The sequence below is a fragment of the Tasmannia lanceolata genome, unplaced genomic scaffold, assembly GCF_043159265.1.
Source record: "Tasmannia lanceolata isolate RefF3 unplaced genomic scaffold, GAP_Taslan_0.1 ptg000012l, whole genome shotgun sequence".
Taxonomy (NCBI): domain Eukaryota; kingdom Viridiplantae; phylum Streptophyta; class Magnoliopsida; order Canellales; family Winteraceae; genus Tasmannia; species Tasmannia lanceolata.
Genome location: NW_027518689.1, coordinates 34,237,632 through 34,260,607, shown reverse-complemented (window position 1 = coordinate 34,260,607; position 22,976 = coordinate 34,237,632). Strand labels below are relative to the sequence as shown.

Genomic DNA, 22,976 nt, shown 5'->3' with positions numbered 1-22,976 from the left:
ATTTATAATCCTTTTTCCACATTTGATGTGAATCACTTTTTGAATTTGGTCTTGGCTTCTTACCCTTGAGATGCTCCCCTTTAAAAATTGGGTTTTGCTAAGGAGTGCCCTAAACTTGCCCTTGGGAACTTGAATTTACACATATTGAGATTTTTACCTCAAAGTATGTGTAAATTCAAGTTCCCAATGACAGTTAAATGATGCTTAACAAGCTTTAGCAAAACCCTTAAAATTTTGGTCTTGGCTTCTGACCCTTGAGATAGGAGTGTTCATTATTCGGTTATAACCGAATAACCGAACCGAACCGAATTGGTTCGGTCGATTCGGTTCGATTTTTTTCCTTTTCGGTTCGGTTATCTCAAAAAAAAATTCGGTTCACCGAAATAACCGAAATTATGATAAAAACCTTTTTTTTTTTTTTTAAAGTGCTATATGGGCACTTCGTAGGATGATCAAAACCGTTCATTTGATTGATCACAACTTAATTAGGGTGTGCTCAAAAAATCATTTCGATTGGATGATCCTAGCCCTCCGATCGAAGCCAAGATTTAGTTTTTTTCCCTCTTTTTCTCACATTCGGTTAACCGAAATAACCAAATTTTTTTTCGGTTCGGTTTCAGTTACCGAAATTTGATAACCAAAATTATTTCAGTTATCAAATTTCAGTTATTTCGGTTCGGTTATAACCGAATAACCACTCCTACCTTGAGATGCTCCCCTTTAACATCAAAGGCGTCGACAATGCTTCTCTCTATAATGCAAAGCATTGATTTTTCTTTTGAATATAGAAGTGGTGGTTCCACTTCCAAGCGTGGTGCACAAAATCTTGTGCTACCCCTCCGTTTGAGTGGTTTTCATAATTAGTGATCCATTCCCATTCAGTGGCGAAGAGAATGATATTTCTGGAGAACTTAGTTCTTCGTATACTCAGCAAAATAGTATTTTTGAACGAAAGAATCTAACATTTGTTGAGATGGTAAGACTCTATTTTACTACTTGTAGTTATCCAAAGACTTTGGGGTAGAAGCATTATTCTCAGCATGTCACATACTAAACAGAGTTTCTTACAACAAACTCGAGATTATTCCACTCGAGTTTTCGAAAGGAATGAGACCTAAGCTTTAAAAAGTTTTCGAAAGGAATGAGAGACCTAAGCTTAATTATTTTGAAGTTTGGGGATGCTGAACACATGTGATATTACCAAATCATTGGGAGTTTAGAATATCGAGAAATCAAATGTGCCTTCATTAGAAAATGATGAGCCAAAGCATTTAGATTCCAAAATCTAGAATCTCCTCGTGTTTATGTGATTGTGGAACATGTGGACACTAATTTCTTTGAAAATTCGTTTTCCTTTAAAATTGTAAGAGAAAAAGAAACTAATGAACCATCATCTTCAACCAGTAGAAGGCAGGGTACAAGATGTCGGAAAAAAAAAAAGCTAAAAAATTTGAATCATTAAGTTCAGATTTTCATTTGTACACAACTGCGAATAACCAAACCAACTATTCAGAAGTCATGTCAGTCCATGAAGAACTTCAATGGAGAGAAGCCGTTGATGAGATGCACTCCATAACTTCCACCAATACTTGGGTTTTAGCTGATCTAACCTGATGCAAAACCATTGGATGTAAATGGATCTTTAGAAGAAAGTTGATGGATGCAGACCGTTGTGTTCAAAGCATTCAGACAGAGAGTGATTCAATTTCTTCGAAACTTACGATCCTGAGAATCTCAACTATCATATGGTTGATTGCCGTAACATCTATCTACAACTTTCTAATTCACCAGATGACCGTAAATACTACTATTCTAAATGGAGATTTAGAGGATGAGATTCATATAGATCGGTCTGAGGGATATATGTTTCAAAGCAAGAGAACGAAGTCTAAAAGTTAATAAAGTCTCATTACAGAGTAAAGCAGGCACCAAAGCAACGGCAAGGGAAGCTTAGGAAGGTTCTTATTCAAGAGGATGCATTTGTGTGTGTAGACAGGTAATGTTTGTTCTTATTTGACTTAAACTAATTTTGAAACCTTGATACTGCAATCCAATGATGAATACTGTCACAACACGTAAAAGTTTTTTCCATATAACACAAAGGTTGGTAGACTCGAAAATAATTCATGCATTTGAAACACATCCAAAGATTTCAAGTAAAGTGTTTCAAAGTGTTTTCCAATGATATCGATGTTTTTCCAAGCTCGCCAACTTTATACAGTCAAAATGTACCCATTTGAATGTACTTCAGCATGCACATATGAAACGTTCTTCAGTCCCTTCAATGGAATTTGTCATGGTGGTCAAACCTCAAAACAGCCACGGACTCTATTGTGGCAGTGGCAGCAGCACCAATTGTAGATGGAGGCAGGGGAGCATAAGACATGGACTATTTTGGCATAGGCTGTTACAACATATAACTAAAGAGAAATGTAGAAATATATCATTAAAAAAAGGGGGTATAAATATCAGCTTCCTAAAGGAAACCCTAATATAAATAAGAAGTGGGCCTTATAGGCATGGCTAGAGGCTAGAGCCACTAGTGGGAATTCGATTTTTCCTCCATGAGGGAAACTATATATAGGCTTTAAAAGTTACAGAAAGGACCAACATTGTGCCCAATCTTGGCGTGGCCAATGGTCAGATTGAAATGGGTATGGGATCAGATAATGGGTTTTGACTAGGTATCCCTCGGCTTAAAAACACGGAGCAAACAACAAATTTGAGGAGGGCCTCCATGATATACATGAGCTTTCAAACTTCAAAGGCACCAGATGAAACAAGCATTCAAACATGGTTCCATCCTCATTTGAAGAAGGAATATGAACTATAGCTAAATCTTGCATGGCAACAATGCATGAGACTCGCTAGATTCGATTGTCAAATCAATAATTCAACTATAGAGGAAATGGCATCTACAAGCTGTCTGGCAAAGAACAAAAAATGAAAATTTCAAAAACAAATAACACGGCTTACAAGAAGGCGGAGAAGCGGTGTCACGTGGATGAGTGGACCAGGTACGCTTTGGCTTCCTAATTTTCCCAAACTGCCCATCTGTCATAAACAACATAAATCTTAGTAGCCTTGAATCTTGGTTTCAGTGCTCCAGAATTTTGATTTTCTCAAAACAATTCTGCACATGCTGAGTAGTCTCTGGTGTAAGACGATCTCCCACCATGAGTTTGTATTGCTTAAACTTTGCCTCATTGCACTTCAAGGCCGTATTTTTACAAGCTTTGATGCTTCCTGTTAGATATAAACAAATCAACAAAAGCTTCTTTCAGTGCTCCAAAATCATTAACTCAAAAAAGAAAATGTTGGTCTCAATGGTACTCATGAAAAGGAATTGAATTCGACATAGCACAATGAGATTTTGCTCATGTTTCAAAGTAGGTCAAAGATTGCTGACTTTCTACTAAAATGATCGATAGATTTAAGTACTTTTAAAAGGACGAGGGGAAAATAAAGCACAATATTACTAGGCTCATTCTTCGGAAAGAAAGTGAATGGTCAACTGCAGTATTCAGATATAACAGTAATGTGTGATTCTTTACTACCTTAAGAAATAACTAAACACTTCCATGATACTTTTAGGAGCCAAACAGATACATTTTATCAAGGAAAACAATAAAGCGCCCTATTTGGCAGATTCTTTAAGTGAGCAATTCGACCAATTTTTCAGATGCGTATACACATTTTCTGTCCAGATTCTCTGCAAATTGGTGAATTCTTAAACGAAAGGAGTACTGCTGTTAATTTTAGAAATTCAATGCAGTTGACTCACCACTTAGGTCCAATAAATTGAATACTACTGGACAATGTCCAATAGTCCTAACCATGGTGATTGCAGACCATACTCTTTGGTAATCCTAACGTGAGGCTCTGATGATGAACAGCTTTGTTATGGGATTCACGTACTTAACTGCACATAAGTAGAGTTTGAGACTGCTAAAAATTACGAAACATTCCAATCATCCAATGTGGAAGAAAACAGATACTTACCCTGGAATGAGTAAATGACCAAAGCGATGAAGCTAGACCACACTCCCCAAAGTTTGTTAGGACACTGTCCTTGACTGCTTTCAACAAATTGAATTGGCTAATAATAATGGGGTCATCCTTGCCAAAGTCTCCGTTGGTATCCAAAAAAACCTCCATTACCATGTACCTATTTTTAAACCCCACCATGCTTCTCTAGTTCACATAAAGATCACAGATAAGATTAATGCCAATCAACATACAAAACCATTTAAACAATAAAATTTTGTACCTTCTATGTAAGTAAAATAACCAATAAACATTTCCTCCAGGGACTATTTCAGTTTTCAGAGAGATGCTTAGTTAAAAGTGGCAAATATATACTATGAAAACACGAGGGCAGAGCAGTTTACAAAGACAGACATTGAACAATATGGCCATAAAAACATGCACAATTATGCTTTGATAGCCAAGGTCCTTTACTGATCGAGGTTGACTATTATCCATTTCCACCAAAATTTACTTTCATTTTAGCAAATCTGGGATTGAACTCATTATCTAATGGTTGTGATACAAAACACTTACTAAATGAGAAACAGGCTCAAGCCCAACTGCAGCAAATGAATCCCCTAACACTGAAAACAGTATTTGGGTGTCAAGTAGAGTTGAAATGTACCATATAAATTCATGTTGTATGCTGATGTTAAACACAAATATTTCATCACTTTTGCATCTACACAAAGCGGTTAAAAAGGAATATGGAAACAAGTACAATTCTTATATGATGTTTAAAAAATCTCTAATTCTGAAATCAGTCCACAGATTTTTTGAATTTCACTAAGTTGATTTCTCCAAAAAGGGAAAAATCTGTGAAGGTTAAATTTATAGAGGTTTTAGATTTTTTCAGTATAAATTTCATAGAAGCAAAAGGAGGGTGGAAACCCATGCATTATGTGCAATACTTGGCATATATAACATGCATGATGTTCTCCAATTGCACTTTGAGTCCTAAACCCCTACCTAATTATGGGATCCATGTCGATTGTGACAGCAAATTTCGTTTGATGATTCTCAGACACTATTTCATGAAAATTAATTTCTGACATCGAAAATAGAGTCATTTTCTATCAAGCATATTTGATGATTTAGATATATACGAGAAGTCTGATGGCCATTCATTATCCGTAATCATCGCAATGACAAAGAGGGTGACAAACCAAGAGATCATAGAAGTTGTAAACTCCACTCAATAAATGAATTGTTGGTCAATATTGGCAAGGAAAATAAGACGGGCTAGTTACGATGTTAATTTTACCATTCTAAACAAACCGACATCGGGTTTTGGGAACATTAAGTCCCAAAGGAGAATACCCGATGATGGGATTTTAAAAGAAGAAATAGAAAGAACTCGTAGACCATTATCTACCTTGTATTCTTCAGAATTTTTCAAGTCTTTGGTCTTCAATTTGACCTTTTTTGTGAAATTGCAATTCTTCAATGCCGGTCCCTCTCTAGGTATTTTTTCAAAGGACCCCGGAGATCTATTTATAGATTTCACAGTGCATTGTATGTCCCCAATCACTACAGGCAAATAAAATCTTCCACATGCTTTTTAACCAACCGTAAAGGCATTATCAAGCAGTTACTGGTAATCATTGATCTGTAGCGCACTGTTAGATGCTCATACCACTCGGCCTGGTTCTTCGTAACGCTCGATTGTGGCCTCCTAATGCTCGATCTTTGCGCTCGGTCAACGGGTGACCAACATAGCACTTGGTCTGGCCATTGTAGCGCTCAACCATTCTTTAACCATCATAGTGTTCGGCAGGGGATGTGCTGGGGATGTTGTAGCGCTAGGCCGGGATGCCATTGCACTCAGCCTTATCGCTCGGTTGGTCAACCTGTCATAGCACCAAGTTGAATCATCATAAAGCTCGACCATTCTTCAGATGTCGTACCACTAGATTGGACCATCCTAACATTCAATTGGACTGTTTAGTACTCGGGCATAGCACTCGATGATATAGGTTGTCTTAGTTCTCGGTTGAATTGTCGTAATACTTTGCCATTCTTTTTTTCTTTTTGAATGTCGTACCTTCGCTAGTAATAAAATCTTAGTGCTTATCTGAGGCCACCATAGTGCTTGGTCCTTCCATGGTCGCCGTAGCACTTGATTAAGACTTTTGCAGCGTCTGATTGCTTTTTACCATATCAACATCCATTAACAAGAGTAAAAATCATAATTAAGCATGCTTTCTTTCTAATAAAGACTACTAAAACACCTAAAATAGATCACACATTTTCAACTACATCATTTTCCCTTTTTGACAATAACACACTCAAAACCCTTTCAAATTTTGAAGCCTGCAAGGCTACCACTACGACCTTTGAAAACGAAACACTCAAAATCCTTTCGAATTTTGAAGCCTACCATTCTTCCCTTTCTAAAAGCTGCTTCACAATTCTTCCCTTCCAAAACAACCTTTGAACCCCACCCCCACCCCCCCGCGGAAATAAATAAGTAAATAATAATATAAAATATTAAAAACAATAAAGATTGAATCCCTACAAGTGAAAATTGCCTAGATCCACCCAAATCTTGTAAGCCTCGGCCAAATCTTGCTTCTATTGGCATGATTCTTTGGTGACACATCCCTTTCTTTTCCAAAAAAATGTCAAGCCAACAACCTTCCCCTATGACCTTGGGTTATCCCCATAAATCTTTGACAACTCAAAGGGAGGTTCATCACAAATTCACAACAAGTACCTCCGCCTTCTATAAATACCAACATCGAGAAATCACTCATTAAGCTTGAAAGCAAAGCATTCCAAACCTGCTCTTTCAAAAAAAAAAACAAATGTTTCCCTCATGATTTTAACACTAGAGAAACATCTTCTCACAGAATCACAAAGACACCTCTGCACCTACTTCACTCAACCTGGACTATTCCAGGCTTGATCGTAATCTTTACCAAAGGCAAACAGCCCCCATGTTATTCAGTGTGGGGAGCCTGCATGACAAGAGCAGATAGCAGGCATGGTGCATGATCCTATAAAGGGGGAAGGCTTGAACAATACTTAATTATTTATCTTTTCCAATAAATCATGATTTCTGATATCATTGATGGAAATCTCTGTTATTGCCATAATAATATCACTGAAAATTCATTGTTTGTGACTTAATATTACATTTTCCATTTCATTTACACTGATGTATTCAAGTCTTTTGATTGAGATTTTATCACTAACAACTTGATTCTCTTTACTGGCTAGTATCATCTCACTTCCAATTTTCATATAGTTTAGTTTGCAAATTTATGGTTACTAATTAAGATGACATAAAATATGTTTAAATTATACTAAACTACTCATTTCAAAAAATTATACTAAAATACTCTTCTTCTTCTTCTTTTTGAATGATTATACTAAACTACTCTTCTGAAACATAATAATTGATTCTCCATTTAACGCCATTTTTTCCAGTTGGTTTGGCTACTGATACCTTTCTTCTCATATAAGATATCAAAAATTATTGATGTAAAATAGATTAACCAACTAACTCTTGCACCTCTTGTATGGGAAGGAAACTAAATCTTGTAGCTTTGATACCGACTAATGTAGGATAGCCAATGGGAAGGATTTTTTGAAAATAAAAGAGACTGATTTGGTGGACAAAGACAATCAAAAGGTGAACTCGATGGAAGCCAATCAAAACCATGAAAGAAAATTATAAACAGAACAAAATTAGGGCTCTATTATAATCGTGGTCGACAAAATTAGGGCAGATTTTTAATAAGATAAGAAAAGACAAATTTGTGAAGGTAAATGGGGTTTAGAAAGAATATGGATGATGTTAAACAAAGATGAAACTGACAGAGAATAAAACTAATAAAACACTAAAGTATGGTTGAGAACACAAGACAAATAATTAAATAACAGAACTATGATAAATTAAGGATAGGTTGTCAAAGGAATCCACCTTCGGTTCTCTATGAACCCACCTAGAGAAAAACAGGCTAGATCAAAGGAATCCACCAAGAGGATTTACTTCCTTGATCTGTGTCAATGGAATCCATCATTGATCACCATGAATCCATATGGCAATAGAAAGGGCTCAAAGATCTCAAAAAACTCAATATTTCACTATATTATTTCATCATTATTGTTCGAAAATGGTAGGATCTAAAATATCTGAACTAAATGTTACAGATGTTCTTGATCCATTAAAGTCAGGTAAGTGTTTCAGTAGGTATTTGTTAGCTATTTCTGTAAATCATATTGAGTCAAGAACCTAGTCTTTATACACAACCAGACCATCTTTTAGGTCCAGTTTAGTTGCAACCCAGAAAATTCATGTAAATTTCTGCAACTTTCCTGCAGTTTTGTTAAGTTTTAGTTTCCTTCCCATTGCCTCCCTATGGTCATGTTTTTAGCCTAGACTAGTTATTGACCCAACGTTTGTTGTTTCTACGATGATATTTAAATTCAGTTCTGTTGATTATTCCTAAAAAAAAGTCCACGTGACTATTAATCCGCCTGCTGTTGTCACTTAGAATCCATTTCTTTATTATTGTTTCTACAATGATATTTAAATTTCAGTTCAACTCATATAGTTTGTGTTAGTCAATTCAAAAATTACCAAGCTTCAGTCTTATTTTAACAGCACTGAATTCCTTGACTCCAGTATGCTGAGCATCTTAAGATTTTGAAATTTATTTACATAGAGTTTCTTGAATAACAGACTTTCTAGTGTAGGAGTTAGCAACTAAGCATTTATTTATATCAGGACTTGCTTCCTAAAGGAAGTTAAGTTCAAAGAAACTGTCAATTTCAGACTCGGGATAGCTTGTTTCAGATTGGTCATTCCGTTTACTTGAATTTGATTGAAAACAAACTCTCCAATTCATCCTTTACCTCATCGCTGATCATCTACGTGAATCGTTCCATTAACAAACTAATCATTCAGTCTATCTTCTATTAATATAAAAATGCTTGAGCAATGGCTTATTTCCCGCTTGTGACACTTCTAAAGCTACCCATTTAGCTCGTAAAATACTAAGGTGCTAATTAGGTAATTTCTTAGCTCGTGGGTTGTCTACTTTATGCGTGTCTATTTTAAATGATTATTTGATTATTCCAGGACCTGCTTATTCATTTGCTCACCTATATTCGTACTTTCCCCACTTCTGGATTGCTTGCAAACTGGGCATATAAATAGCTTTAAATTCTACTCAAAATCAAGTATCTACTGTTGCCTAAGTTGATAGTGCCCAAGACTCCACACTATCTAGTGCACTTTAGATTGGTCTTTCCTCTTTATGCCGTGTCCATTTGGGATTGTCCCAACCGATTGTGAGCCCCAAATAGATTATTGGACTCAAAATTAAACTTAGTTTTGAGTCCAATAATCAGTTTGGGGCTCTCAATCGGTTGTCACAATCTCAAACAAACAGGGCCTCAGTCGTTTTCTTATCAAGGACAAACCAAAAATCTTTTTGAGGAATTTCATCAAACAGTTGATGTGCAACTCAAAAACACCCACAACCCACACAAACAAATGATCAATGCCGAAGATGAGATATAGCTTGGGAAACAAGAAGCAACTTAAGATTATTTTGTATCAATTCATGTTTGATTACATTGATTCGACAAAGCATTCAATAAAAAGAAGAGAAAATACTCAAGAAAAAGCAAAAGAAGAAAAGCAGAAAAAAATTATAAAAGCGCACAAACTCCTCGAAGTTGTAAAATTCTACAGCATGGAATAGTGAGTAAAGAAAAGGTAAATAGAATATGAAAAGTGAAAAGAAAAAAAATACCAAAGCTTCTTTCTGGCTGAGTTCTTCTCTTTTTATGCTTCCAAGCAAAAGTAAAAGAGATTTGGAGAGTGGGCGGGATTCTAGTTTAAATTTTCAACAGTTCCCAACTACCGTTTACTAATACGAAATTACAACTCTTTCAAATTATATAAAAGGTAATTTTACTGCTGTTACTTATTGAGATGCGAAATGACTTTAAAATTACAAGGGTAACAGCTCTTGAAGATGACTTACTCAATTGAAACTGGATCTTAGGGTAGTCCTCTTCTATGTTTTATGTAAAAAAAAATTTATTAATGTATAAAAGCTTGGGGGACGAGCAAACATTATTTTTTCGGGTGAAGTCAGGACGGTGATTTTTTATTAGAATGGAAAAGTTAGGGGTGCAGCTTTGGTCGTGTGGGGTTGAGCTTTTGCTAAATAATGAATAGAAGTCGATCCGAACCCGAACCTGAACCCCGACCTGATTTTAGGGTACAAGCTCAACCCGAATTCCCAAAAATCAACCCGAGTTGCACCCCTAAGAAAAGTTATTAAATTCTCTAGTGCGGACTTAGGTTCTACAAAGAAGGGGACCTCTTAACCCGGAAGGGTGTGGCTCTTTGGCATAAAGTCATGGGTGTGCTCCCTGGTGACGAGCGTTCAAATCTCCCGTGCTTACCCGATGCGCGTGGTCTTCCGGGTGCCTGCGTGCATCCATAGGGACTAGTCCTGCCCTACAAAAGTGGGGTGGGAATACCCTATGTCAAGAAAGAAAAAGAAAAAAGGGGACCTCTTTTCTAACATTTTCACCCCTCTTTACTTGTCTTTTCCTAGAAGTGACAGCATTTTCACTCCTGTTTGTCTTTTCTTAAAAGGAATCATTTACCAAAAGAGTCAACTGAGAGGGGTAAAAATGAGGCACAAGATTTAAACTTACCTACGGAAAAGTTCAGGATCCGTAAGGAGGCTTTCTTTGAAAAAGAAAGTAGAAAGATCACACTTACTTACTGATCTTTTAAAGCTAGCCACTAGTAGCACCTTAGCAAGTCCGGTAAACATTTGTCAACCATTTTATTTGTCTTATCAGATTTTCTTTCTACAAGTAGGACAAACTGGTTGCACTGTGGACAATGACTGATCTTATGCAATGTCCATTTAAGAATGAGAAAATTGAGCCATATCAAGAAAGGGCAAAAAAAGGAGGAAAGGACCTATCTCCATGACTCCAAGATTTACTCGGAGAAGAATCCATGAAATTTCTAACGTGGAAAAAGGCACAGGGATGAAAATATTTTGCGTTTCACGGAAGGTTCATAACAGTCATAATCGAAGGGGAAAATGTAGACGCCCACATGAGGCAATATGATTAATTGGACAATTTGGGCAATTTTTCAAAGATCCAATTGCATATTCCAATTTTTCTCTCAGAGTTCCTCCTTATTCCACAACCAATAGTGATGGGGACTGGTTTCCTCTCTTCTCTTTGATGTCGATTCGTAGAGATTTGGAAACGAATATGGTGCATGCAAGCAGGGATTCTGCAACTCCTCTTCTTAACAGAAATAATAAAATTATATACTCAATTCTTAAAATAATCGAGTCTCTCTATATTTGTACATACAATGTGCATTCCCATGACTTCAATCAATGTCTCTCCAATCTTTATTAAATCAAGAAATCATAATATGGTTTTTTATGTCTTACCATCTCTCCAATGTTACTCCTCAGAAAAAAAATAAAAAATAAAAAATCACTATGCTCTATGTTCTACGCCTCTAATAGTTTTTATGTAACATCAGATGCCCATGTTTATGTGCTCTATTCATTTTGTAAGAAAATTTTGGGAGATGATTTTTTCTGCTTACAATTCCGTTACTCGGGGGGTGCATAATCCTACAGGAGGGGTGAAAAAATCATCTCCCTTCTATTTGGATAATAGGCAATTATTTTAAAGTTTAATGGGGGTGGACTAAAATAAAGGGTATTTTCGAGTTCTTTCAAAAAATGGCTTTTATTAGCTATGGGTGTAAAGTGATCAAGACCGTTAATCTTGTAGACATCCTACGCCAAATATCTATGTCCAATGCGAAATATAAATGGCTGCAAAAATCAACGGTTTAGCTTTTATTTGTGGAACTCTAAATGAGGTTTGATCGTACGAGGGGCTAGGATCATCTAATCAAGGTGGGGTCCACAGAAATGGGCAAATTTGTGATCAATGGTCGGATCTATGATGTCCACATGGCAAATATGCTTATGTGTGGTACAAAAGGTAACGGTTTTGATATTCTTGATAAATACTAGGTCGGATCTATGATGTCCACATGGCATACATATGAAGGTTGATGATCTGTTCACATTGCTGACGCCCTCTTCATTTGAGACTATGACAATGATTGTGAATGCCCAACTGATTATTGGAATCTTTGGACAACAAAAAGCACGTTGGAGCCATCAGATTATGCATTCATGGTTCTAAATTTCAGCTGAAATACCAAAATTTAAAACCGAAACTGAAATTTTGTTTTCGGTTGAGGCCGAAACCGAAAACGAAATTGGAATTTCAATCCTTGGATGCACTGATTGCGTGGAAAGTCTCACTTTAGATGGTTCAATGCCAAAAAAAAAAGAAGGTTACAATCCAACCATGATTGATCTAGGCCGTTTGTTTGGAAAGCCTCACTTTAGATGATTCAATGCCAAAATAATCGTTACAGTTGGGAGATGATAACTATCCAAGTGAGATTGTATGAATGGACTAAGACTGCTAGAGGGTTCAATGCCAAAAAAAAAAAGACTTTACAATTGTCCTCGTATTGTACCAAAAAATTGTGAAAGATGCCGGATGTGAGGCATGGTTTCAAATTCTGGTTCCGGAATGCGTTTAGGTCCTCACCGAAACCGAAATTTCGGCCAAAATCCGATACACCAATTAAAAATAGGGAGATGATATTTTCATCCTCCCCTCATTATGGATGCACTCCCCTTGTAACGTGATCGAGAAAAGTGGGCAGCTTTAATGCTTTTTGACATCAAATCACTTTATAAGGGGGGGGGGGGGCATACCAAGTTTCGGCCGAAATTATCCCTAATTTCAATTGAAATTTTGGTGAAGTATTATATAAATAAAAAATCGAGATTTTTGGGTTGAAAATTTCAAATTTTGGAAAGACATGAGAAAAAAACGAAATTTGGTAGAAATTGCACACGCGCACTTCTTCCTAGCATCTCGAGTATAAAATTACCAAAGCATAGTGAGAGTCAAGTGGGCCCACAGAAAAGAAAGACAAGTTCAAACACGATCCAGGCAAGTTGCACCGAATGATACGGAACATCGCCACGTGACACTCGTTTACTGGATAGATTTATTCCCGACCACTCTAGTCGCTCTCGCTCTAAGAAAGTTTCAATCCGATAAAAGCATCTCGTCTCAACACGTCACACACCCTCACAAGAATTCCGCTCCTTAGCTTTCCCCGAAATGACGAAACTTATCCAACGAGGCGTGAAATTTCACTTCATTTTACCGCAATTTCATTTGCATTTCATCTATCTCTTTAAAGTCTTTAAAGTCCAGTCTATACTGTGGACCCCACTGGGTATGTGGATTTATCTATAAATACCACTCTACATCGTCGTCACCTTCCGAGGCATTTCTTTTTCTAATTTCTTTTTATCTGTTTTTTTTCTCGATTCAAAATCTTGTCTTCGATTCTCTCAGATTGAAGGTTTTGGACTGGTGTAGAAGCATGTAAGTTTCTTACTGATTTTTTTTTTTCAGTTATTTGTTTGATTCTTTATTTTTGGTAGAAATTAGGAATTTCTAGGGTTAGGGTTCTGGTGTGAGTAATGAATAATATCTGTGGCATTGTGTTTACTATTTTTATGGTATGAGATCTTGTTTATTGAGCTCGTTGCGAGTTTCATTTCGTATTTTATGGGAATTATTTTAGGGATTTTTGTTCCTTGTAAGAAAAATTCATAATTTTTCTCTATATCTTGTCAACATTATGTTCGGATTTGATGATCGGAACTTTTTTTGTTTTGGAATTATGTATCTGTTTGTGTTTTTCTCTTTTGCTATTTTAGGGTTTGTTTTGCTGTTATTAGGGTTTTGATGTGGTTAGCTTCTCTCTCAGTCTTCATTTACAGTTGTTAGGGTTTTGAAATGGTTAGGTTTTCAGAAATTTCTCTTATTTTCTGTTCTAGATAATTATACCTTTTTTTTTTAAATTCTGTTCAAATTATGAAATTATTTCTGGTTTGAGTTCTTTGGAGATTTGTATATCATTTAGGCCAATCGTGGATTTTTCTTTAGCATTTCTAATTTTTTTCTTTAGTAGCATCTCTTAAAAAAAGGTGATAATTTGTAGGAATTGGGGATTTGAAAGAGAGAAAAAAAAAATTCTTCTGGTTCCTTAATGGACAATTGGGTAAGACATGGATGGGATTTTGATCTATAGCCTCCGCTATTATCACTCACTTCCACTATAGTCTCCTTTCTTTCTCTAATTTTTTATTTTGAATAAAAAAAGGTTGGTACTTTCAATTTCTCACCACATCTGTGGGTTATAGTTATCATCAAGGTTTAAAATTTCGGTTTCGGTACCGGTTTCGGACTCTGGAATTTCGGAATTTCAGAATTTCGGTCGAAATCTGGTACAAAACCCGAAACCAATATTTTATTCAATATTAAATTTCGGTGAAATATTAAATTAATATTAAAAAAACAGATTTTTTGTGTCAAATTTCGGAAAAACCGAAATTTCGGCCGAATTAAATGACCGTTTCGGTTTTGATCGATTTCGGTGTCTGTCTCCACCGAAATCCGAAATTCGGTCGAAATTTAAAACCATGGTTATCATACAGTAATTTCAGTGCTGTGAGGAAATATATCTTGGGTTTTGTTTTTATTGTCAAACTTAGATGAGTTCCTGTGCTACTCATGGATTGTTGTGGTATCAATATGGATAATCTGATCATGAGTTATTCAAACTGTAGAGGAATATCTAATTCTTGGGTACTTGGTTTTGGTTGTGCTAAAACACGAATTCCTCTGTCAAGAAACAAATCCTTCACCCCCATTTGACTTATCAACTTTTTGGACTGCAGAACAAAGACACATAAACCTCGAAGGAAAAGTTTCTGATAGAAACAAGCAATGGAGGAGGTATATGGCAAATCTATGATTACGGAGCCAACAAATGTTATTTTTTTGTCCACTATTCTCAACCGGGAAGGAGCAATTCCTAGTCACAAATGTGACAAGAGATGCCAAAATGAACACGTGTTTGCCAACTTATATCGCTGCAAACTAACGGGAATCACACATATCTGTGATAAAAACTGTAACCAGAGAATTTTGTATGATAACCATAGTTCCCTTTGCAGAGTGAGTGGACAGGTTTTCCCTCTTAACCCAGCAGAACAACAAGCGGTGAGAGGAATTCGAAGGAAGCTTGATGGTGAGAGCCCTGACACCTGTGCTTTTAAGCGCAGGCGAGATGCTCACCTGCACCCTTCTCCTTTCGAGAGGTCTTTCTCTGAGGTCCCTCCAATCTGCAGCCCAATTGGAGATGGCATGGATATGAGTTAGTGTTATAATAAGTTCCTTTTTTTCTGTTTTCTCTTTTACTTTTTCGTCCGGGGGACAGAGGAGAACTTAGTCATGGAGTCTTTAAAGGGAACCAAATATGGTCTGGGCTGTAGGAACTTTTTCAGACTTATATTCAGAACCATTAATATATGAATGGAACTGCTGTAACTTAACTATTACTTCGAGACTTTAACATGTTCTAATCACCAATTTGGAAGGATCTTTTCTGGTAGAGATTTCTCAGGGATTTATTTCCTGGCCATCTTCAGAGTTGAATTTAGTTTTTATATCTTCACTTATCTGATTTTGTCAATTTGAAATGGTTTTATTCCTCAGTCCTTTAGAGAGTATGATTCTGCCCTCTTAGATAATTGAGTTTTGTCGATGAACTGTTTCGTGATTATCCCTTTTGGCTTTGACTCATCTTAACTGCAGTGCATTGTTTGTTATGTGTATGCAGTTGCACCCGTTAAATTGCAATGGGTTTTTATTGTATTCATCTATGTGAAGATCTCTCTCTGAGGACTGGAACTGTGACCTTTAAATATAATTTCATTTTCAGCGAGTTTAGCATATTGTTATCTTTATGACTTCACCTCATTATAATCTTTATTTGTAATGTATTGCATATTTGCTTCTTATGTACATTGAATATTTAGGAGTTATGTCTGGATGATTGTATATGTGTGTGATTGACATGAATTGCAGGCTTTGCTGGTTCAAAAAGAAACTGATGAATATGGGTAGTTCTGGTAGAAGCTATTTTATTTGATTCAGTTTCTTTACTGAAGATATTTCCTGGTGTATGACTCAAATTCATTTCTGTTGATAGGGGTTCCTGAAATTCATATTATTTTGCAGGGGTTGAGGCATGTGCAAGCCAAGGAGAGCTGAGTGGATGATATTGTTTTTTCATAATATTTTGTGCTTTCCATTTCCAACATGGGAAATTTCTCATTTCGATGTGCATTTTTGCAGGGATGAGAGATTGATCTTTCTTCCCAGCGAAAGGAACATGCTGATAACATCGGGGACTTACTCTGTATGGGTGTGGAAATTCAGCAGCAGCCTTTCTAAATGCTGCCAACCGGATGGGAAATGCTTTACCCTCCCTTTCTTGGTAAGGTGATTTTTTCATAGGTGGTGTTATGGCAAAATGCACTGATTAACGAGGATTAAAATCACATGGTGCAATGTTATTTCTTCAGTGAGCTTCCTTATCATGGGATTCTGCCTCAGGGTTTGGTAATGGTATGAACATCAGACGAGTACTGTCACAAACTCATCTTTTATTGATAGAAAATCTGGAAATTTTGGAAACACACAGGCTTAAATTATTGAGTTCACTGACCGTTGAGAAAGTGGAGAAGTTGAAATGTATATTTAAATCTTTAACTTTGTATTATCTTGTTTCTGTGGCCTTAGTGGTTGGAGTGGGTGTGGGATAACTGTGAGGTATTGTCGTGGAGGACGTGAGAGTTGATTAATGGCTTGGGTGGGTCCTTTGGTCATAGACTTTGTGCAGTGTGGAGATCTCGTGGGTAATAAATTATCTTACCTTTTACTTGTCTCATTGCCTGTAACCTGCCTGCCTCGTTGACTCCTTTTACTGCTTTTCTTTTATTTCATAATCATGTATGTGATGATCTGACTGCTATATGGATGGATGGTACGTCGTTTTCTTTAGCGCAGTGATAAATCGACTCCCAATGGGTCTATCTCTCTCCTCTTTCTCTATCTAACCTAGAGGAGAGAGAAAGACACATGGGGAGTGGATTTATCAATTTGGGGAGTCGATTTATCACTCCCATTTCTTTATTAGTTTCGTAGATTTAGACTTGTTGAACATCTGAGGGTCATCAGAGTTATTGTTGGTTATAAGTAAGATAGCAACTTATGGTTGGTTATAACCATGGTTTCAAATTTAGACCGAAACAAAATTTGAAACTTAGGGATACCTAAAATGTTACATTATTTACCAAAAATCTCGATTGCTTATTTATTATTTAATATTTAACTGAAATTTTGGTAATTTTGGCTGAAATTTGGTAGGGAATAAAATAATAATATATTGTATTCATCGGATTTCGGCTGAAATTTTGGTTTCGGGGAGGACCGAAGCTCATTCCGAAACTGAAATTTGAAACCATGGTTATTATACCTAAGATAGCAGTCCATCTATTGTTTCTCTACGGGTCCAACTGAAATTTGAAACCATGGTTATACCCAAGGTTTAAAATTTTGGTTTCGTTACCGGTTTTCGGTTTTGGACCCCACAAAATTCGAAATTTCTACGGACAACCAAAATTTTGGGATAATTACAGAATAATTAAAAAATCCAAAAAAATGGTTGAAATTCCAAAAATTTAGCATGAAATTTCAGAAATAACAAAATTTCAGGGTCGAAAGAATGACACGTTTCTAATAAGTGCCATTTCGGTTTCGGAAACCATGGTTATACCTAAGATACCAATCCATCTATTGTTTCTCTAGGGGTCCATTCGCATGTACCTCATAGAAGTAGAAGGAAAAGAAAATGCAGTCCCCCTTCTGTACTTTTACTTTTTTGTCTCTTGAATTGAGGGGAAAGTCGAACAGTAAAAAAAACTTGTGGAATATTTGAAGCCGACAATGACAGTTTAAAACTAAGGCCTCCATGTTTGGCATTTGGCTTCCATGAATTTTTCTTTTCACAGAATATAGCTTACCAGAGTGTTGAGAGAGGAGTAGGGAGAGTGGGAGACGAGGAGAATTGAGAGGGCATGAGTGAGGAGAGGGTGAGAATTGAGAAGCGGTGAAAATAGGGAAAAGAAAACCCCTGCCGATAAAATCCCCCCTTTTTCTGTGAGAATGGTTCACTGCATGAGGATAAATTCACCCCCTGCAACATTTTTCTTTGCCTTAACAGAGACCGTTAGGAGCCCCGGGGGGGGGGGGGGGGGGGGGCAAGAATATCATTCCGCAAAGAAAAGTTGCTTGTATCATCGTTGAAACTATTGCACTTGATATGATTCTCTTGAATTTGATAATTTTGACCGTCTTCTTGCACACACATCTTCTTGTTGGGAGTTGCCTTGCTTACCACAAGTATTCCAAAAAATTACTAGATTACTTAGTTGTGGTGGAGAGCCAAAATAGGAAAAGCCTCTTTTGCATCCTAATATGACTAGAAGGGAGAGAGGAAGAGCTGGGTTCAGCTCTTTAGGCCCTATTTGGTTGCACAAATGCTTGGCATTCATTGGAATTTCAAATTTCAATGAAGCCTGATTCATTGCCAATCTCGCATTGAAATTTCACTTGACTACGCACCATGTTTGAGACATCATTATTGCTTTTAATCCCATGTGGCGCCCATATGGCAGCTATCTTCCAACCAAATTCTACCAAAATGATAAAATTTTGGTAGAAGAATAGTGAAAAAGGTCTTGTCTTCTCTCTCTACATATAAAGGTAATGACACCCTTTCTTGGTTTTTCTTTTGGGTTCGTTTCTGTATTGTCTTGGTTGATAAGAGGGGGAAATGGTTGTAATTTGCAGATTTCAGACTAATCCCGTTATAATTCTTGTATGTTGTTTTCTCATAGTGGAAGCTCGTGTTCTCATCTATGGACGTAGGCATCTTGGCCGAATCACGTAAAATCTAGTTGCTCTCGGATCGGATTTGTCTCGGATTTCTCAACACTTAGGAAGAGACAAATATGAAAAACAAAGAAACCCAAACTGTTTTAGTGACCACTTCTGCAAATATCTGAACAGAAAATAATTCAATTGTAACATGGGAAAAATTGTCCCACTCTGAGAAGAACTCGAGGAACTCCTGAGAAAAAAACAACTCAAGCACAAGAAATGATGAAAATGCTGAGGAGAAACTCAAACTAGCTATTTTATTTGACACACTTCAGTAAGTTTACAAACAAAAAAAACATCAGATGTGGAACTGGAAAAGTGGTTCCAATTCTAGAAAAGCATGAGCCATGAGGAATTCCAAAGCTACTCTTGCAAAATAGTAACACCACCTTCCTGTTGCAACTTGCAAAGTCTCACCATTTAACATTTCTCTAAGAATCATGTCTACCATAGTTTTAATAACTAAAATGTAAGACATGACAGGACATTATGCGAATTTATGTCTGATCCATAATGCCCAATTCACCAGGGACAAATCCTAATTCATCTCCTATGATATTTTTAAATTGCTTCTTAGGCTCCATTTGATGCTATTAAACTATAGATGCTTTGTCCGAAATGTCAGTGTATCTCAAATTTTGATACTCCTGATAAGGCACAAGTCCAAAATTCCACAACCCAATCATAAGCTTCTTCATCATTGAGATTGAGCAATATTAGTCTTGAACAAAAAAAATTCTAGTACAATACTTATTGTGATGGTAGAAGATGAATGTTGAAGGCACATTCGAACAACCGTTTTCCTTAAGATTCAATAAAAAAAAAAAGAAAAAAAAAACATTCGTTTTTCTTAAGTTAATATTCACCCTAACCAATTCTTGGAACTGATGTGCATCAGGTTACTACAAGTTAGCCTCCAAGGTACAATGAAGCCCGGCCTAATGAGTATTGTTTCCTGCGTTATTTAACACACAAATGAAAGCTGACCATAATAGCCTAAGATTTTTTTCAAGTCACTTAAGAGATTGGATTCTGTTTTCGCTGAAAATAGACAAATAAAAAGAAGAAGGAAGGGAAGGGAAGATAGAAAATGCAGAAAGCATTTGGATTCAGTGATTATCTTTGAAATTCGAAATTATCCTAATTGCTTGGGTTTCTTGACATCATATCGCTTGGTGCTTGTTCAAGTGAATTTGCCTGCGCATTTAGGAAAATAAATGGCGCCTAACAATAGGTATGTGTGAAGTTTAAAGTGTAAAGTGCATCATCACATTGCACCTCTAGTACCATACAACACACCAGTCAACCAAGTGAGTTTTTAGGTTTGAGCTTAAAAACAACCGGCTAGAGAAGGTGATGCTATATAAACTATAAAGTACTATCAAATTCTCTTAACTTTCCCTATGTGGGACAAAGGCAATTTAGCCTCCCGCAAGCCCTCTTTAACAAATCAAAAGCATTAAAAAAAAAACCATTTCTTTTATGAACATTTTCCAACAATTAATTTATACAGTATTTCTTTGTTAAATTCATCTATCCAACCCTCCAAGAAGTCTTCTTCTGAATATACACATTTTCTTTGTTGTGTATGTCTGTTTTCTGCGACTCTATTCATTTGTAGAATTTGCCACTCCTCTGCTTTCAACTTCACCACTTGATCATGAAATAATGTCGTTAAACAACCAATCACTCCAAAAGCTTAAGCTGTTGGAGAAATGAGATGAAAGATAGAGATGCTGAAAGGAAGAAGAAAAGGAGGAAGAAAAAGATTTTCTTTGATGTTGATAGTTAACCATACCCTATGTCTTAAAGATTCATGTATAAATTTTACTCATTAATGTTTACACCCTGTGCCATTTGGGTCTTCCTTGATTGGCCCTATCTAATTATAATAAAATAAATACTCAATTTAAAAGAATTATATTGAAACTTTATATAAATCTTACTTAAACTATAAAGTCTCAACATTCCCTCTCAATTTGTGTATAGATGTCATCCATGCCCAACTTGAAACACTATCAAATTGATTACATCCAAGTACTTTTGGAAATGAAAACCTTTTTTAATGTATTTAGCCCTCATGAAACACACGACTACTAGCTATGTAAGCAGCATCTTTACTATCAAAATACATCTGCATTGGGATTTTGAATCTTGAATTTTTAATAAGTAATTTAAATCGCGTTAACTTACACGATATGCCTGTTAACTTACCAACTTCTCCAAAAGCTTAAGCTGTTGGAGAAAGGCGTTATTTATCTTTTATACTTTAACACTCCCCCGCACATGTGGCCCACTTGGCAAACACGTGGCACATGTGTCCCACTTTGAGCCGACCATCGCATGTGGATTTTTGCTATCGGGAGGTTTGAACTCGAGACCTTTGGCTCTAATACCATGTTAACTTACCAACTTCTCCAATAGCTTAAGCTTTTGGAGAAGTTGGTAAGTTAACAATGCCATTGTATGATACTCTATTTCTGCACTACATGGTATAACTACATTTTGCTTCTTATTGTTTTAGGTAACTAGATTACTTCCAACAATGGTGCAATCTAAAACTACATGGTAATAAGGATAGGGCGATGAGCCATCCGTCAAACAGAGATCCTGTCCAATTGAGCTTGAAATTTTTTTCCTCTTGTTAGAAATGAGATTATGGTTAGAAAGAGAGGGAGAAGAAGAGGAGTGAAGGATGGGGTCTCCACTAGGGAGCTCCTCATGTAAATGATGTATATATAGGCCCAAATAGGTCATCCAATGTACAATGACTACAATACCCCTAATCTACATGTAATGCCTAATCTACCCTTATACATTATTCAACACTCCTCCTCAAGCTGGAGCGTATATACTAGTGAACTCCAGCTTGCTACAAAGAAACTACAATAAACAACTAAAAGTACAACAAAAAAGACCATACAACAGAAAGTACAATAAGCTCATACACACATCCAGCTTGGTATAACACTCCTCAAGCTGGTATGGTGAATACATAATGAAAAGCATAATAATAAAAGAAACGACCATCATGACGGCACAAGCATCGAGATCATCAGCCACCAAAAAGGAACAGCTCCCCCTGAAGCAGCACTATGGTGAGTGCGATCAGAACAGAGCCTCCTCCCCCTGAATGAGAGCCCGACGAATAAATCTGCAAATCTTGAAGGATTAAACGGAGACACTTTGGCAGGAAAATAACAACCATCCATCGAGCAAAAAGCGGTACACCAAAGGTGCGCACATGAGCAACGGCAAAGCATCACGAGCGGTAATACCAACTAAGCAGCACAACACCAATAGAAGAAGATAGCTAGCACTGGAAAACCATCAGAGACAAGGTTAACGGGAAAACCGTCGCCTGGAGATAAGATCATAAGAAGATGAAGGAAACTAACCAACGATGGGGACACCATCGTCTGGAGACATGGTCGACGGCATAAACATCGTCGCCTGAATATAAGAAAAAGCGAAAGATGATAACTAACCAACGATAAAGAAATCATCGTCTGGAGACAAGGTCGGCGGCATGAACATCGTCGCTTGAAGAGAGGTCAACGAGGAAACCGTCGCCTGAAAAGAGCCGACCAACGGTGGGAAAAACACCTCCCGGAAAAAGGTCAACGGGAAATGAAGCCGTCGCCTGTAAAAGAGCCGACCAACGATAGAGACACCATCACCTGGAAAAGAGAGGATAAGGCATAAAGCCAGAAACTAAAGTGTAAAACTACGCCAAGAGAAGACATGAAAGAGAAGACACATGACGAAGGAGACGAAGAATATAATCACCAACAATACTCCCCCTCGGGCGAGACTAGAGGTGTGGTGTCTTATTTGTCTTCGTTCATTTGTCTTCTTCAAGGCGCACACCAAGTGTTCAATAAAATGTCTGAGAGGTGTGATGCCTTGTTTGTCTTGGATTTGTAGCAAGTTGAAGGTATTCGACCTTCAACTTGAGGGGGAGTGTTGTCTAG

The 22,976-nt window shown here is 36.9% G+C and overlaps 1 protein-coding gene and 1 long non-coding RNA gene across 5 annotated transcripts; one reads left to right on the top strand and one right to left on the bottom strand.

Moving 5' to 3' along the window:
- Positions 1-1,332: 1,332 nt before the first annotated feature.
- LOC143887229 (uncharacterized) lies at positions 1,333-10,058 on the bottom strand. 2 transcript variants are annotated; one of them, XR_013254097.1, is made up of 4 exons: positions 3,785-3,918; positions 3,176-3,246; positions 2,977-3,054; positions 1,333-1,610 (listed from the first exon to the last, which is right to left on the bottom strand). It is a non-coding gene; the product is annotated as an uncharacterized LOC143887229 (long non-coding RNA). The 2 variants fall into 2 exon arrangements; XR_013254098.1 differs by lacking the exon at positions 3,785-3,918 and adding an exon at positions 9,798-10,058 and having other exon boundaries at positions 2,977-3,246.
- Positions 10,059-13,375: 3,317 nt separating this feature from the next.
- LOC143887938 (uncharacterized) lies at positions 13,376-16,946 on the top strand. 3 transcript variants are annotated; one of them, XR_013254441.1, is made up of 4 exons: positions 13,376-13,530; positions 14,892-14,949; positions 16,084-16,495; positions 16,584-16,946. XR_013254441.1 is itself a non-coding variant. In XM_077392181.1 (2 exons), the coding sequence occupies exon 2, from the start codon at positions 14,941-14,943 to the stop codon at positions 15,373-15,375; it is 435 nt and encodes a 144-aa protein (XP_077248296.1). In that variant the 5' UTR covers positions 13,380-13,530; positions 14,892-14,940; the 3' UTR covers positions 15,376-15,674. The 3 variants fall into 3 exon arrangements, 1 of the variants encoding a protein (XP_077248296.1); XR_013254442.1 differs by lacking the exon at positions 14,892-14,949 and having other exon boundaries at positions 13,436-13,530; XM_077392181.1 differs by lacking the exons at positions 16,084-16,495; positions 16,584-16,946 and having other exon boundaries at positions 13,380-13,530; positions 14,892-15,674.
- Positions 16,947-22,976: the final 6,030 nt, after the last annotated feature.